This window comes from Acytostelium subglobosum (assembly GCF_000787575.1).
Source record: "Acytostelium subglobosum LB1 DNA, scaffold: scaffold3, whole genome shotgun sequence".
NCBI classification, from domain to species: Eukaryota; Evosea; class Eumycetozoa; order Acytosteliales; family Acytosteliaceae; genus Acytostelium; species Acytostelium subglobosum.
The window spans coordinates 886,753-904,153 of record NW_012236529.1 but is presented as its reverse complement, the minus strand read 5'-3'; the positions used below and the strand labels follow the sequence as shown (position 1 = coordinate 904,153).

Genomic DNA, 17,401 nt, shown 5'->3' with positions numbered 1-17,401 from the left:
ACTTTAAGAATCATTACACTATATGCAGACACCTATATTACCTGTATATATGAAGAATATTCATTTAGTTTTGATTGGTCTGGCCATCCAGATTCTGGCCAGCTGCCACCTTGCCAGCGGGATTGGATTTGGCTCGTTACTCGCATCGCAGTCCAGTTGCAATGGAGTAAGCCAAGTTAATATCGTGGCCCACCAGGACGACGATATTTTGTTCATTGACCCAGCCATCACGGACGTATTGAGAAGTGGCGGTTGTGTCACCACCATCTTCATGACTTCTGGTTCCTTCAATGACTTTGCCTACATGGAGACGCGTGAATCGGCTTCGCTGGCGGCTTATCAGGAGATTCTCGGCAGCTCCAGCAGTTGGATGTTGTACATTAATGAGCTGGTGGTCGGAGGCGGCACGGTTAGCATCACGACCCGCAGGTCAATCCTCAACCCAAAGCTCACCATTGTTTATATGCGTTTGCCTCAGGGTAATGTCCGTCCTACAGGCGCCGGTGACGCCCCACTTGCTGACATGTTTGACCTCGGACAGACTGTCTCCAGCCTCTCGTACACCCAGTGCGTCGACGGACCAGCCAATGACTACTCCAAGGCCACTACTGTCTCGACTTTGACCACCTTGATCGACGGCTTTGGCGCGACCCAAGTCAATACCCTGAATCCTGACACTGTGCCCTACTTTGAGCATCCCGACCACATCTACGCCGCCCGTTTTGCTCGCCTGGCTCTTAGGGCCGTCACCGCCAACGTTCCTGTGGCCTACCACGAGACCTATCCAAGTGCCACCACGTCTCCTAATGTACTGCCCACAAAGCTCCAGACGAAGCGGGATGTCAACGCTGCCTATTTCAACATCGACGGTGGATACATGTCTGCAGACGGAGCAACTTTTTCCGAAGCCACCTACAATGGTCACTGGATGGCAAGACGCAACTTCAAGACCGCGATGGCTTACGACACTGCAGTATCTTTTCCCAAAGCGCCCATCGTGAATATGGAGACTCAACAGTGCATCACTTCGATGGGTCTGGGAGCGACGCCAGCCATGGCTGGATGCACCAATGCTCCAAATCAACTTTGGACATTCATCTCCTCGAGTGTTCAAGTTGGCCTTAGAGGAACTGCGCTGATCCAATCCTCGAATGGAAACTGCCTGGCTGTCAGCAGTAATGTTATCTCTGAAAAGGCCTGTGATGTAAATGATCAATCCCAACTATGGACACCATGGAACTTTGGAAAGATCTTTGGACCAGGATCACAGACTTGTCTAGACACCGACAACACGTACGCAGTGATAACTACCTGCCCAGGCACATACACCGGTTCCATGCTCTGGACCACCAATCCAATCAATATTCAAAGTGATCTCCAGCTTGAGGCTGGTCTAGCCGGCGACGTTGTTGGCGATGGAGGCAATTACTTGGTCCAAGTGCATCGCAGGACAGATGGCCCCGGTGTCAATGTATGGGTATCCAAATTGGTTCCCAATGCCAATCCCATAGCAAGCACCAAGTGGTACGATGGCTCTTCCAATTTGTTCAATCCAGCAGTGTTCACTCCATCATGTGGCTCCGATCCTTTCTGCTATGACCAAAGTCGATACTTGTTGGCGGACTTTACTGGCGATGGCAAGGCCGACTTGATGGTCATGACGCCAGACGTTGTAAACCGTAGAATTTACTTCTGGTTGTTGACCAGCTCTGAAAGTGGCTTTAATACTCCAATCCTTTATGGAACTACTCCAACTCTCTTCGATTATGATAATGTTCAGCAATTCCTGGTTGGAAGTTTCAGTGGCACCGGCAGAATGGACATAGTGATCGCATATTCCCGTGGCGATGGCGGACTTAACTTATGGGTGATGAGCAACTCTGGAACCGCACTGAACTCTCCCGTCTTGTGGGCTCAAGCAACTGGAATCCTTCGTTCCTCAAAGCTGTTTACTTCCAAAGTCAACAATGATGCCTTTGCCGATGTGATTGTTGTCGATTGGCCAGTCGATGGACTCCGTATATCAACATTCACTAGCAATGGAAATAGTTTCTCAGCCAATTATGGCGTCCAGGTCTATAACCTATTTGTCCAAATCAGGTCTAAAGTGGTGGTTTCCAAGTCACTGGTCAATGGCCTAACAGATGTCTGGGTACTGCATGCCAGAGCCGATGGTCCCAACATTAATTTCTGGCAAGTCAGTAACAATGGCGCTGGAGGATTCAACTCACCGGCAATGGTGCGCACCGAGACTACGCTCAGTTGGTCTGATACTGTGCCCATTGTAACTTCTGATGGCAGCAAGATGGTACTTCCCTATCGAGTGAACAATCCAATCTCGGAGTATGTGCTCGCAGTTGGACCAATGGGAGTTAAATCAGTCAGTCTCTCCCCAGCAGGCCTCCAAGCACCAATAACTGTTTATGGAGTGTCCAATATTTTCCTATGGACAGATTTGCAATGGCGCCAGCGTCTCAACTAATGAGTTATCAATATCAGCATTCCTTCCAAGCCAAGGCTTACCAATCAATAACATTCAACCATTGAATCACTAAATAAACAAACATAATATAATAATATAATACTTTGGCAATTAAATAAATAATTATTTATTATATGAACATGGATGGATGTGTGTATTATGAATGATCAGTGATCGACCAGTTCTTGCTCAGTCTCTGATGGCTGTTATCGCTAATGTCATGGCATCCATCTTGCTTTGTCTCTGCCACTTCCTTCTCAGATACCTTCTCCACAAGTTCATCTGCTGCTGCCTCACGCTCGGCCTCTTTCTCAGCCTCAGCCTCGGCCTCGTCAGCTTGTTGCTCATTGTCATCTGTCGAGTCGAGAGAGAGGTCGCTGAGCTGGTCGTCATCCTCGATCAGTTGATTCTGCAGACATGACCTGATGTCATCCATCCATGCGCGCTTGTCCTGCTCCGACTCTGCGATCAACACCAGTGAGAACTCCTTTGTCTCGAGTTCAAACGATGGCTTCTTCTTCTTTGACAATCCACCTCTTCTTGCACCTGGTTGTGGCTTCTCCTGCTCCTCCTCATCATCTGATAATATATCGCAGATATCAACCATGTCTGACATTGGAAATGCCTCTTTGAACTAATCAATGGAGGGTGCATGTTAGGCAAGGTGTGTGATCGATTGATTGATTGATTGGATGACATACCTTGAACTCCTTTCCAGTGTCTTCATTTGGCTTATACTTGACATAGAGTAGTAGGTCGTTAAAGAGGAAGAAGTATGAGTTCTTGTTGAATGACTCATCAATCTCCAAGAAGCCCTCTCTAATGTATCTCCTGTTGTTGTTGGGACTGTCACTCAAGTTCTAATCAACGTGTTAGTCATTTCCCAGTCCAGTCCAAGTCCAGTCCAGTATCCACAATAGCATACGATTTGAATGTCAAATATTGAGTCTTGGATTGAGGTTATCTTCCTGGTGTTGTCAAACATCATCTTGCTCTCATTGACTTGGTCGGCCACTTGGCGTATCATGTCCTTGGCCTTGAGAAGCATGTTGTGATCTGGATGTGTGGATGATGTATACTTGAGTGCCTCCTTGAGTAGCAATAGATATCTTGGTATTCTTTGAATTGGCATGATAAGGTATGATGCCAGGTCTAATCCGTTTGTAGAGTCCTGTATCACCTCAAAGTTGTTGACGGACTCATCAAAGAATCTATTAGCCTTTCTCAGTCTCTTGATCCTCTGATAACTGTTGTCAAAGTTGTTGATGTAGTCCTTGTAAGTGTCCTTCAAGAATCCACACTAATTGATTGATTGTATGAGTGAGTTGAGTGATCGACCTTCCATGTGCATGTCCATGGCCCATGTCCACGTGCACTTACCTTTTGTAATATAATATCTCCAAATGTTGATTCATCATTCCACTTGGATAGCCTGTCTTCAAACTCGCGCTGTAGGAGTATGTGTGATCGAAGAATGTTTTCCCAGTTGCCAAAGACTGAGAAGACGTCGTCTGGTGAGAGAAGTGCATGCTGATTGGTGTCAGACTCACTCATCAATTGTAACTGTACAATCAGTGTGTGGAAGACCACTGAGAGCGACTTGACGTAGGATTGCTCAGTCGAGACGATCTCCTCGATCACTCTCTGGCGTCTAATGTCCACTGGCACACTCTTGAAGAAATGTGCACGATCAAAGTTCTCCCTGATCAGTCTCACAAGATTACACAATGATCCAACATTGCCATTGAATATATCTAGAATGATTGATTGAGTGAGTGAGTGGACCCAGATGATTGATTGAATGAGCCTCGCGAGGACACTTACCATGTGCTGATATTGTGCCAACATTGAAGTTTGAGTTCTCTCGCATAAAGTTCAGAAGAAGGAAGATGTTCTGCATGAAGTGCCATGGTAGTACAGGGTCCTTGCAATAGATGCCAACTCGCAGTGATGTGATCTCTTCGAGTAGTGCGAGTAAAAGTACTCCGCTCTTTAGATCCCAGGAGATGTCCTTGCACTCTAGACCACGTGCCTTGAGATGTCCATTCATCCACGCCAGCAACTCGGGCACGTCCTCGGGTGGTGCCTCCTTGGCCATCGCCGAGCCGAAGCGAGAGTGCACCAGTGATGCGTAGAGCTTGTTTTGCGCTGTGAAGTTGCTCTGGCTGATGGACTTGATCGAGGGGACGGCGCTGCCAAACATCTTGGTGGCGTGGTTGGCCAGCACATGGATGTTGGATATCACCAAGTTGATGTTCTTCTCTTCGTAGAGGTCGGATGTGTTGAACAGGTCGGAGGGCTTGAGTCCGAGCGAGCGACATCCATTCAAATAGTTGGCAATGTTCTCCATTTGCTTGAAGCTCGACATGCCAGTGTTGATGTATGTTACAGTGCCTGGTTTGAGTTTGTTGATGGCTCTGTGGAGGTGGAAGGTTGTGTGAGTGATTGATTGGATTGATTGATCGAGTTAATAGATACAACATACTTGCATAGTAGTACACCGTCCTTGAGGGACGTGCGGAAGGAGGGGAAGGGGAACTTCTCGCCGACTAGTTCCTCGATCCAGAGTTGCGCGTTCTTTTCTAGTTCAGGCGAGTACTTGAATGCCTCCTTTGTGTTGATGTCTAGGTTGAGAGGCGCGACTGAAGGTGGTCGGATAGTCTTCCTCCACTTCTTCTTGGATGCGCCTCCACGGTTTGGACCGCCGCCGCCATATCCAACGCCAACGCCATGGCCATTGCCCTGACTGCCATTAGCAAACAGGGGTGGTGGCGGAGCCGTTGTGATCTTGACATTCTTGCGCTCACCGGCGAGATGTGGGCCAGTATAGCCATCGACGCGAGCAGCAAACTTCCCCAGCACCTGCACATTGTTGATGACGAGTGAGATGTCCTTGTTCTCGTAGAGGTCGATGGAGTTGAACCTGTGCACGTCCTGCAGGCCGATCGCCATGCATGCTTTGAGGTAGTTGTCAATGTTCTCCAACTGTTTGAATGAGACGGCAGACTCGTTGATCTTCTTGACGACGCCCGGCTTGATTGTGTTTATCAGGCGACAGAGCAGCACGCCGCTCTTGAAGTGTTCGTAAAATGAGACCTCTTCGGACAGTGGCACATTGAGTACCTCTGCGACCCATCTCAACACAACGACTTCCAACTCATGATTATACTTTGATTGTTTCTTCTTCTCAATGTCATCATTCAAACTTGTTACCGTTAGTGCGGGTCTTGATGGTGAACATGGTGCTGATCGAGATTGTTGATGATGATGTTGTTGTTGTGGTTGTATTGGTACATTGTGTGTTTGGGGAAGTGGATGTGTCTGTGTTTGTGGATCTGTTTGTGGCAGTGGCAGTGGATCTGTTTGTGGATGTTGCTCTGTCTGTGGATGTGGCAGTGGCAGAGTTTGAGATTGTTCATTTATGGGAGATGGTGCCGCGGTAGTGTTTGAGGCAGGTGTGGTTGAGCCTGCTGGAGCTGATGCTCTCTTTGGCTTCTGACCCAATAGGTTATTCATCATCTTGATCATCTTGAGGTTATCAATACCTTATCCTTTGTTGGTTACAAGGATGGGGTAGTCGTAGAGTTATTTGTTATTGTTCAATGTATATCTTTATGTCTAACAAAGGATGAATGAATGAATTATTGAGTGATTGAGTGATTGAGTGATTGATTATGATCAATCTGTTACTGGAACTGATTGATGTGGATCGATTGATTGATGGACTGATGGATGATGATGCGCAATGCGGAGTGCGGATAGTGGTGGACCTAATATGGGATCGCAATGTTTATAAATATGTGTATGTGTGTATTGATGTATCTGTATGAATGATTATATGTCTGTTCTGTTCTGTTCTGTTTATAATTATAATTGATGACTGATGTATCAATCAGGTGAAGGTTGGTAGTGTGTGTGTGTCGGACATCACCATCCACCAAACACACCGCACTATGTTTGATCAGAGAATCACACGACCCATCTTGCAAACACACACACTCTAGGATGACCACTCCCACGACTCCCCCAACATTACTTGCAAGTAAACGATTCCAATCCACCCAAATGAAAGTGGTGGGCTGATCAAAGTGGGTTGCGAAAAAGGTGAACCGGGACCAAAATGTCAACCAACCTTTGGCTAAAGTGATGATGGTCCATCAACTCAATCATCATTGTATTTTCATTGCTTTGATGGGTCCATGCTGCGAACGACTGGAGCATGATCCTCACCTTGGAACCAGGAGGCAGCGGTGCCAGTGGCCTGATGATCCCATGTGTCTGGGAAGAGGTCGTCGTGGAAGAACTGCGTGTTCTGACGCTGTGTGGCAAAGCGGATGGGCACCAATTGGCCACTTGGGCACAGCTTGAGGATGTTGGCCACTTCAACCTTCATCACATCGCATGTTGACTTAGGCAGCATGGCCATGCCCGAGGCGGGCAGTGTGTGCTTCATCTCGCTGAGCAATGTGACTGGCGCGTCGTTGGCGCCATTGACCTCGTACACTCTGATCGAGCTGTCTCCCTTGCCTCCGAGGAACAACAAATTGGTGTCATCATCGTAGAATGGCATTGGTGATGATGGGCTGAGGTCGATCTTCAATGTCTGTACGCGCTCCTTCATCGATCTTACGTCCCAAAGTGCGATCTCACGATCAGTTTGCTTGTTAACTTTGATTGAGTAGGGGGTCAGGTCAGTGCCGGAATCATTCCAATCACAATCAATCATTCCAATCAATCAAACTTACATCCAACAGTTAGGATTAGATCTTGCTTTCCACACCATTGAGCGCGACCACCTTTGGTACCTTGATGATCATCGACTTGGTGAATCATGGTGTTTGAGCGTGGATCAAAGACACGAAGTGCCTTGTCCTTGCAGCTGGTGGCAAAGGTACGTCCAAAGTAGTCCCAGGTGAGTGAGGTTAGCATGCCCTTGTGCACGGGTGGCAGTGTTACCATGGACATCTGGTTCTCGACGTCCCACAGACGCACCTCGTCCACACTGGTGGTGATGGCCACGCCAGAAGCCAATGGGTGGAAGCCTGCTGAGATCAGTCGCTTGGCGTTTCCAACGAGAGCGGCAGTTGGGGCAGAGGTCGACTGCTCCAAACCAGTCTGAGGGATGGTCCAAATGCGAGCGATGGTGTCTTGACAAGCAGTGATCACCAAGTTGTCCTTGAAAGGTGAGAAAGCAATCTCATTGACCTGTTCCTCATGCTCGAGGATTGGTGTATCTTCTGGCAGTTGACCCTTTGTGCCAATTGGCACGATTGCAACAGTACCTGGTACCTTACTATGATTGAGTGAGTGACAAGAGTAAGTTATTGGAATGATTCCAAAGGTGATTGATTGATTGAGTGAGTGTGATGGAACTATTCCAGGGGTTGATGATCGATGATTGAATGATTGAGACTCACCATGGGAATGCCAAGTATGCGCCATTTGTCTGGAGGACATTGGAGTCTTGAGAGCATGCACCAGCGATCAGACCGTAGAGGTGATCAGTAGCCTGTGCTGGGGTTCCGTAGGTGTGCTGTATATGTGTGAGAAATGATGTTTGATCGATTGATTGATTGAGTTTGTCAAACTTATTCATACCTTGTACTTGCTAACAGGTGTTTTGGATGCCATTTGTTTATTTGATTGATTGATTGATTGAATATTAATACAAATAATAGAATACAAGATAATTGATATTGATAGTGATAAGACTGTTCAATGATGAGGACTATTAGGTGAAGAGTGAGTGATGTGATAGGAGTTGGAGCACCCAAAAAGGACCACAAAACAGATAATTACAGATTTTTGTGTCAAAATTGGTCCAAAAAACAGTTCGGTGAAAGAGTTGGTGGGTGGGACCCGATGAAGGTTCGTCTGATCTTAGTTTGAATACTCAATTTACGTCATTCATTACACATACATACATAATATTACAAATAGTATAACAATGATGTCTTATATTTGTAGAGGTTGTGGAGGTAGTGGTCCACAACGTTCATCATCAATAATGACCAATATGTTGTTAGGTCAACAACATAATCACATATCTATAAATATACATAGTCGTTTGTTAAACTATTACAGTACTACATCATCATCATCTTCATCTTCATCATCGATCAATAACAATACTGCACAAGCCGCATTGTCTGCAAAGAACAATGAATCATTGGACAACAACAAGAATACACAAATGTCTCAACAGCAGATCAACAGATTGAAGTTGAAGATACAGATGCAGATGAAGCAACAGCAACAACAACAACAACAACAACAAGCACAATCACAACCTCAGGTCCAGACTCAAGGTCCACCAAAGACACAGGCTCAACCAAAGACACCGCCACAATCACAGCCAAAGGATCAGACCCTAACACAGACGCCGACTCAGACACCGACTCAGACACCGACTCAATCGCAGACACTTACACAACAACCACAATCACACAAGAGCATCAAGCAACAAACGATGATGAGACAACAACCTCATCCAGTTCATGCACTATTTGGAAGACTGAGAAATAGATGGCCCATCAAGCTCGAGGGAAAGAAGATGGCAGATCACATCGTAAGTCCTACCTCAAGACAACAATGCTACATCGATCACTAACCAATGAAAATGACAGCTCGAAGCCATTGGCAATGAGACAATCAAGTTCAAAAAGAATACTGGAGTCACACCACATCTAGTCGTTATATACGCTGGCGAGAACTCACAGATTGAGTCATACATCAGACAGAAGAAGATATCATGTGAGCGCGTTGGATTCCAATTCACACTGGACAAGTTCTCATCCAATATCCAACAACAACAATTGATCAAGAAGATTGAGTATCATTCAGCTGACGAGAACGTCTCTGGAATCATCGTTCAACTGCCACTACCCAGTCATCTCAATGCACATACAATCATCCAGTCCATCAATCCACTCAAGGACGTCGATGGACTCAACTCATTGAACATGGCACAGATATTCCTTGGCAAAAAGTAAGCAACCATACTCTATATCCGCCACTTTGGATCGATCAACAAGGTGGAACTAACATGGAAACCATTCAATCAATCAAATACAATAGGGCCATATTCATCCCATGTACACCAGATGGAATCATGGAGATATTGAGACAGTATGACTTCAAGATTGAGGGATCCAATGTCGTGGTCGTTGGTAGGAGTAATTTGGTTGGCAGGACAATCGCCACATTGTTGTCTCAGAAGAACACAAAGAATCAATCAATCCAAGGTGGTGCATCCGTCACCATCCTTCACAGATTCTCCAAGAACATCAGTCAACATCTCAAACATGCCGATGTCATTATTGTAAGTCCATCCAACTCCACGTCTTTGATTGAATGACTAACCATGTTAACAATTATAGAGTGCAACTGGATGTGCAGGATTGATCAAGAAGGAGGATGTGAAGGAGGGCGCAGTACTGATTGATGTTGGAATCAGCTTTATTAGCGATCAATCAAAGAAGAGTGGATATCGCATGGTTGGTGATGTGGACCCAGAGGCCTATTCAAAGGCCATGGCCTACACACCAGTGCCAGGCGGTGTCGGACCACTGACCGTCGCCATGCTGCTCAAGAATGTTCTGAAAGCAGCACAACTCAACTACAAGATCAAGAATAAGGATGTATCATCGAGAGGTGACCTGCAATAAAGGCCTTGCGTTTAGACAACATGCTGAGTTTCCGGAAGTGTCGCTATTGTGTCTGCTGCTGCGCTACCAGGCGACACGACTCCTTTGCCAAAGAGGAACTCGGCTGCGGTGACCTCTTTCTTTTTGGCCTCCTCGTGTACACTGGTGAAGCCTACCCATCCATCATTGGCGCATCGCACCCACATCACGCCAGAATTGAGGAAGTATGAGCCTGGCTTGACGCTGTCCATGTTGAGACGACCGCTTCTGATTACCAATTGCAGGCGAACATATTGATCTTCAAGTATGCTGTCTTCCAGGGTATGTGGCGGGGGCACCATCTGAGTGAACCTCAGCCTCTTCCAAGCCTTGTACTTCTTGCTGTATATCGTTGTGTGTATGCCAATGTTGTCGCCAAACGCTCTGAACAGGCGCCATATGGTAGTGATGTCATGCGCGGCCCAATCGATGCGACTCTGTAGCTTGTTGACCTTTGGTGCCTTTGTCGCGCCGTCCTCTCCCTGCGGCCAGGCATTCTTGGCCGCCTCGGGGAAGTCGGTAAGGGTGCTCAAGACCATGCCCGCGCCTGTCGTGGCCAGTTCATGCCGCAGAGGAGTGTACATTGTGAGAGGGTCGAGGGCTATGCGCCTCTGTTGTAGTATATCACCTACATCGAATCGATTGGCGTCCAGTCTGATGACAGAGATGCCCGTCTCCTTGTCACCCTTGAGCAGTGTGTGATAGATTGGCGCGGCACCCCTGTGGCGCGGTAGCAATGACGGATGCATGTTTAGTCCACCGTATCTGAACGATGCCAACACTGCCTTTGGTATGAAGTATCCGAATGATACGACCACTGCTAGATCAAAGGGTTGATTGGAGGGAGACAGTGGCACCTGGAAGTTCTTCATACCCTTCTCATCATCCGGATGGTACATTGGTATCTTATTATCGCGGGCATACTGATACACCAACTCACTCGAGTTGTTTGGACATACTACTGCTATCTCCTCCACTACACGTGTAGTTTGTGGTGTTGACAATGACGATGATGACGTCGGAGTGATCATACCAGTCTTCAACACTTTGATAGATTGATTGAGTGATTGAGTGAGTGAATGATTGAGATTAAGGTTGTGCTACGACTAACACTACCTACTGTTGTTCTCATGAAGCTTAGTCAGAGTATGAATAGATACATCATCGGTACCAAAGAATAGTATACGATAAGGTGGTAGTGCAGTAGTCGTTGTTGTGTTGTTGCAGTAATATCTAATGCTCCATCTCAGAGCTTGTGTTGTAGTTGTTGTTGTTGTCAACAAACATGTAGTAGCACCTCGAAGAATACGACTACTACCAGCCAAACTCTTTATCATCAACATATCTCTATCTCTATCTTAATTGAATGATGGCAATGAGTGACAAAATAGTGTTGTCGACTCGTTCGTCATCAGTCGAATGAACAGTCGTGTGACTAATCACCCTGTTGTTGTTGTTGTTCTATTATACTCGTACGTCGTTTATTACATGTATGATTATCATAACCTGTCTGTCTGTCTCTGTCGCATCTATTACTTCGATCGAATGAATGCTCCTGTTTGTTGTCAATCGCTAAAGGCTCTTGCCCAAAGTCTACACTAAACAACTAACTTGACTGCTTGATGGATTGATTGATTGTGATTGATTATATTGACTATTCTTCATTAATGATGGTTTGATGTCAATGAAGAGTGACCTGATTCATGATGCTCTTCACTTCCATCCTGACCCTTGATCTCTGACAACAGTTGCTTAAGACGCTCCTCTGTTTGTTTCATTTGTTAGTTAGTCAATGATTGAATGACTCAGTCAATGTCAGCATAACATACCCTTTGCTTGGTTACCACCGAACACTGTACCAAACACTGGCTTGCATCTATATCATATCATATTCATTGATTGGTTAGTACTACTTGATGCTGATTGATGGTACGTGCACTTGAGATAAAACAACAACATACGCTGGTGTAACTATAAAGAAACCAATGCTGGCAGCACCCAACAGAACCCACTTGTATTGGTTAACTCTGTTCATCTTATCTATCTATCTATATATCTCTGTTGTCTTTTGTTTGTCTTTGAAGATGATGCAGTTACTGTCGTCTAGTTCCTTCCACTTTTTGATGAATTCGACTCTCTGCACTCTAATGACCAAAAACATCCCAAATCGTACTTATCAATACAATGTGTCATCTATTTAAGGAGGGCTCCACTATTCTTTTAGGATTATTAATAATCTCCTTTTTATATATATACTAAGGTTAACCCTAGACACACATATATTTACCATAGTATTAATCATAATAACAATGGAATTTATTCCAAATGCACACCAACAAGGATTGTTACACTATAAATTAGAAGTAAATCTCAATAATAATAATGCAGAGATTGAACCTTTATTGAATAATATTGATTTAAATAATGATCTTCTACCTCTACCTCAGCATCCTCGTCCACCTCCTCTACAACAACCTCGTGATAGTATATTTAGGAGATTTATTAATTGGTGGAATAGATTTAGGTTTAGAACAAGAATAATAATTATAATTAGTATAATAATATTATTATTAGCAATAATTTCTATTATAGTAGTTAGTACTACAACCGAGAAGATGTTGATTGTTATAGCCACTCATGTAGTTGCCAGGAAACTACCTACAATGGCCGAGAATGAAGCCACTGCTAGATACTTCAACTCTGGCACTCAGCTGAAGGACTTGAATGAGTGGGCCCCAGGTCAGGGTGATAGTGATAAGAAGAACTATATCCTGAATCAAAGTTATACCTTTATACCTTTAGACCCAACTCTCCCACCTAGATATCTGGAAAATTTGTTTGGTTTCCAAGGTACATCTCATAATGATACACATCTATATGTATCATTCTATGATGACTGGGGAAATGGAACAGTGATCAATCAAGATGGATACATACCCTTAAGTGTATGTGATCTATATACTTATGGTTTTGTCAAGGTGCAATCAGTACAGTATGGAGTTGTATGGGTAGCTGATCATCCACTACTTGTCGAACACAAGGTCATCTTTAAGTTCAAGTTCCTATATAAGCTGTTCCCAGAAGACCAGGGCTAGAGGGAGGCTCTCCAATACAGCAATATTGGTATTGTTTGCATCCAATAAACCCTATTAAAATTTTGATTGAACACTGAGAGTGTTGTGGTAACTCATCTTTTTATTTAGAGTGACAGTAGATGCAGTAGTGTGGTTGAGTGATGATTGTCAGGTATGATCACCCTTGGAACAACTTAAATAATGAAGTTGTATAAGTTATACTAGTTTACATATGTTTAATGTATATCAATGGAAACAAATATAAACAAAGTTTGTAACATATTGATTTGTTCATTAATTTATTGCCTAATTTATAGATAACAACATATATATTTATATAATACTAAACTAGTTATTATAATAATACCTTAATGTGTTTTGAAGATGAAGATAATAATAATAATAATAATAATAATAATATTAATGAGAAAGTAGATAAATCACAATACCATCTTATTAATGACCAGCCTGATCCACATCAATCAAATACTAGCAAACAAAGACAAGTTGTACTGTCTGCTGATCCTACCAAGAGAAAAATTATTCTTGTTACTGGTGGAACATTATTCATATTGTCCATATGGGTATTGATTGGTTTATTAATTTATCAATCACTAATTCAATACTATTTAATAATCATTGCCAATCATGTTATTCAACGCCCAATGCCTACATTCAACACCAACTATGCCAATATATCATATTCTAATTATGATGACCGTTTGATTAAACTTGGATTTACTCCCAGTGATACCAACTCTCTCAAGAAGGACTACCAAACCAACCAAGTAGTGACCTTCACTCCCGAAGGTACCGACCAATCCCCGATCACTCTTAAGGAGCTATTCGGTCTACAAGGTTACCAAGTGAATGATACCCTACTCATCTCATTGTATGCCAACTATGATAATGGCACCGAGATCATAGATATAGGATACATTCCAATTTCAACAGTTGATTTWATTCACATCTGGATTCCTCCATGTTCGTGATTCAGCTGGAAATACTTTTTTTATTCCCAACAGTCCTAGAATTGTTGAAGAGAAGATTGTATGGCGATACCAATGGCTCTACAAACTGTTTGGTGGATCATCATGAACAATGAACGTTGGTACTCCAAAGTTGTATATATCATTAGTTGTTATATAAATAAATAAAATATATATTTATAAAGTTGTTTCAAAAATTATTGATCTGGAACTACTTGGTTTCCATCGTTAGTCAATAATATTTGTACCAATGTCATCAATGTATTGGACATGTGTCCAACTAATGAGCCCATCTCTTGTACAGAGCCTATCCTCCTTGCATTGTCGATTGCAACCGAGTGTTTAAAATAATATTGATCGCAACCAGATAGATTGCCTAAGTGCCTTAAAATTAGTCAATCAATCAATCAATATTTGATATTGGTATACCTACGGAATAAGCTCATTGTGTATCTATACACAATGTTGAGTGCAATAGACCTTCATTCATTCAAACGAGGAGGTCTTTATTGGAATGGTTGGGAGACTACAACTTGGTTGAGGTGGATCCTGTTAATATAAGTATTGGAATTAGTTTGTGATAATGTGTTTGAGGCATTAGTTAGTAAGTATATTGTACAGCAATTTTGTTAACCAAGGTCATTAATTATCAATCGTATATGTATGTGTAAGTGTGTGTGAGTGTGTGTTTGTTCTGATCCCACTCGCTAATGACTCATTGTCGTCAATCGTTTATCGAGTGGTTATCCAGTCATTGCTTTGATTTGATATTGTGTGTATGTGTAGTTGGTGATGATGTACATCATCATCGATATAACATACCTTTTGAATTGCCGCCCAATGTTGTTGATGGAGTTGGAGCAGTACTGCTAAGTGCAGAGTAGAGTTTAGTCGGACAGTATGGACAATTGCACTCGTGTCTTGTAGTTTGACTTGATGATGATGGCCATTGATTCCTTTGTTGTTGTTGTCGTTGTGGCTGTTGTTGTTGTGGTTGTTGATATTGTCCATAAAAATATTGATAATATTGATTATGATAGTCTGGCGAATTATAGTTGTTGTAATATGAGGCGGCATCATTGTATCCATATTGATAAGGATATTGATATTGTTGTTGTTGTTGATTATTCCAATTGGTTGGCGGTTGTTTGTTTGTAGCAGTAGTATTTGTCGTCGTAGTTTTGTTTGTTGATGTTGATGTTGATGTTGGTGATGGTCCATGTTGATTATAGTTTGGGTAGTATGATTGATATTGCCATTGTTGCCATGTTGTTGGTGTCTGCGTAGTAGTAGTTTGTCCATGAGGTTCCACTTCCTCCTCCTCGTCATCTTCCTCCTCATCCTCTTCTTCCTCACCTTGCTGGTCGTCATCTTCGTTCTCCACAATCTCTTCCTCTTCTTGATAATCATCGTCCCAGTACTCCTCTTCTTCTTCATCTTCCTCATACTCCTCATTCTCTTCCTCTTCCTCATCCTCATATTCCTCAGGATCTTTGTTATCCTCCAGTTTTCTACGCTCCTGATCCAGTCTTTGTTGTTTCTCTTTGTTTTGATAGTGTTGTGCTAGCTTGTTTTGTTTCTCCTTCAATGCCTCCAATGACTTGGTCTCACTCTCCTCTGTCAATTGATAAGTATAATACTCCTCTGGTATTATATCATTATCCTTTCTCTCTTGTAGTTTAACTGGATACAATGATTGTAGATCAACAAAGAACATCTTCTCCTCTTGAGATAGGAATGTGATCGCCACGCCATACGAGCCAAATCGACCTGTTCTTCCAATGCGATGGAAGTACGTCTCAAAGTCATTGGGCACGTCCATGTTGACCACGAGGTTCACGCGCTCAATATCAATGCCGCGGGAGATCAGGTCGGTCGAGACCAGCACCCTGAGCCGGAACTCCTTGAGATCGCTCATGATTGCCAGACGATCGCGCTGATCCATCGCACCAGCAATGTATTTTGTCGGCCAGCCCTGTCGAGTGAGCGAGCGACACAGCTCCTCTGCACGCGTCTTGCTGTTACAAAAGACGATGGCTTGGTAGAAGGCCACCTGGTCGAGTATCAGCAGCAGACTCTTCATGCGTGATGGAACGATGTGTAGCTCATGGCGGGATGTGCCACACATTGATAGTACTGCTTGATGCCTGTGAGTGCGGGCGTGTCTGAGCTGACGCGCACTGATATCGGGTCCTTCATGTACAGACGAACGATATTGAGCAGTGATGCGGGATAGGTCGCTGAGAATGTCATGGTCTGGCGATTGGCTGGCAATGAGTTGTGCAGCCAGTTGAAGTCTTTGGCAAACGCTGCGTCTAACAGCTTGTCGGCTTCATCCAATACCAGCAGCTTAATGTCATCTGTGCGCAGTGCCAGTGATTCGATCAGCGAGCGCACACGGCCAGGCGTGCCAACAATGATCTGTACGCCAGATAGACGTGCACGGTCGTCCGCTTCTCTGAGTCCACCAATGAATGCTTCTGCTTTGATGTACTTGCATGTGCGACCAATCTGATTGATCACGTCTCGACTCTGCACGGCGATCTCTCGCGTTGGTGCCAAGATGAGCACCATTGGTCGACGAGGCACGCCCGAGACCGCCTCTGCATACGTCTCGTCGTCAAGATCTAGCAGTTGCTCGCGGCTCAAGCTTGTTGGCTGTAGGTTACGATGCTTCAATATAAGTTCCAGTGCGATGATACCAAACACCGCTGTCTTGCCCGTGCCAGACTTGGCCTGGGCGATCAGATCGCTACCTGACAGTCCAAGGGGTATGGCATGAACTTGTATTGGTGAAGGCTTGAGAAAGCCACATTCAGCCAGCCCCTCCAACACCTCCTTTGACAACATCATCTCACTAAAGTCTATATTAGAGTCACTTATAACATCTTGTGTTCTCAATCTTTTAGAGATATCATTGACTCCATCGTCATCATCATTGTCTAAGAGGTTGATGTCTTTACTGTTGCTGCCTTCTTCTCCTCCTTCTTTACTTGAGACCATTGATATATGTATATGATATTATATGTTTGATTGATTGATTGTGTATCTGATCAAGCTATGAATGAATAAGAATGATTGCAACTTCCTTCGTTTGACGATTCAACTTCTGAAATTTCGTCTGAGGTGATGAGGTTGCCAGCAAGCCAGCAGACATGACAGTGTCTCCAA

The 17,401-nt window shown here is 44.1% G+C and overlaps 7 protein-coding genes across 7 annotated transcripts; 2 read left to right on the top strand and 5 right to left on the bottom strand.

Moving 5' to 3' along the window:
* Positions 1-49: 49 nt before the first annotated feature.
* On the top strand, positions 50-2,482 carry SAMD00019534_018440 (hypothetical protein; the record flags this gene model as incomplete). The annotated part of the gene is made up of 2 exons (XM_012902435.1): positions 50-1,293; positions 1,372-2,482. 2 exons carry the CDS (start codon positions 50-52, stop codon positions 2,480-2,482), a joined length of 2,355 nt encoding a protein of 784 aa, XP_012757889.1.
* A 157-nt stretch (positions 2,483-2,639) lies between these two features.
* SAMD00019534_018430 (hypothetical protein) lies at positions 2,640-6,010 on the bottom strand (the record flags this gene model as incomplete). The annotated part of the gene is made up of 6 exons (XM_012902434.1): positions 2,640-3,116; positions 3,184-3,342; positions 3,408-3,782; positions 3,863-4,236; positions 4,307-4,899; positions 4,968-6,010. 6 exons carry the CDS (start codon positions 6,008-6,010, stop codon positions 2,640-2,642), a joined length of 3,021 nt encoding a protein of 1,006 aa, XP_012757888.1.
* Positions 6,011-6,662: 652 nt separating this feature from the next.
* On the bottom strand, positions 6,663-8,113 carry SAMD00019534_018420 (hypothetical protein; the record flags this gene model as incomplete). Its single annotated transcript, XM_012902433.1, has 4 exons — positions 6,663-7,150; positions 7,228-7,775; positions 7,900-8,015; positions 8,081-8,113. 4 exons carry the CDS (start codon positions 8,111-8,113, stop codon positions 6,663-6,665), a joined length of 1,185 nt encoding a protein of 394 aa, XP_012757887.1.
* Positions 8,114-8,429: 316 nt separating this feature from the next.
* SAMD00019534_018410 (hypothetical protein) lies at positions 8,430-10,146 on the top strand (the record flags this gene model as incomplete). The annotated part of the gene is made up of 4 exons (XM_012902432.1): positions 8,430-9,050; positions 9,109-9,470; positions 9,560-9,803; positions 9,862-10,146. Coding segments are annotated over 4 exons (1,512 nt in total), but the record flags the coding sequence as incomplete, so codon positions are not given.
* A 14-nt stretch (positions 10,147-10,160) lies between these two features.
* On the bottom strand, positions 10,161-11,504 carry SAMD00019534_018400 (hypothetical protein; the record flags this gene model as incomplete). The annotated part of the gene is made up of 2 exons (XM_012902431.1): positions 10,161-11,212; positions 11,288-11,504. The coding sequence occupies 2 exons, from the start codon at positions 11,502-11,504 to the stop codon at positions 10,161-10,163; spliced, it is 1,269 nt and encodes a 422-aa protein (XP_012757885.1).
* A 327-nt stretch (positions 11,505-11,831) lies between these two features.
* Positions 11,832-12,202, bottom strand: SAMD00019534_018390 (hypothetical protein; the record flags this gene model as incomplete). Its single annotated transcript, XM_012902430.1, has 3 exons — positions 11,832-11,932; positions 11,997-12,043; positions 12,129-12,202. The coding sequence occupies 3 exons, from the start codon at positions 12,200-12,202 to the stop codon at positions 11,832-11,834; spliced, it is 222 nt and encodes a 73-aa protein (XP_012757884.1).
* A 2,833-nt stretch (positions 12,203-15,035) lies between these two features.
* On the bottom strand, positions 15,036-17,206 carry SAMD00019534_018380 (hypothetical protein; the record flags this gene model as incomplete). The annotated part of the gene is made up of 2 exons (XM_012902429.1): positions 15,036-16,319; positions 16,502-17,206. Coding segments are annotated over 2 exons (1,989 nt in total), but the record flags the coding sequence as incomplete, so codon positions are not given.
* Between the last annotated feature and the right edge of the window lie 195 nt (positions 17,207-17,401).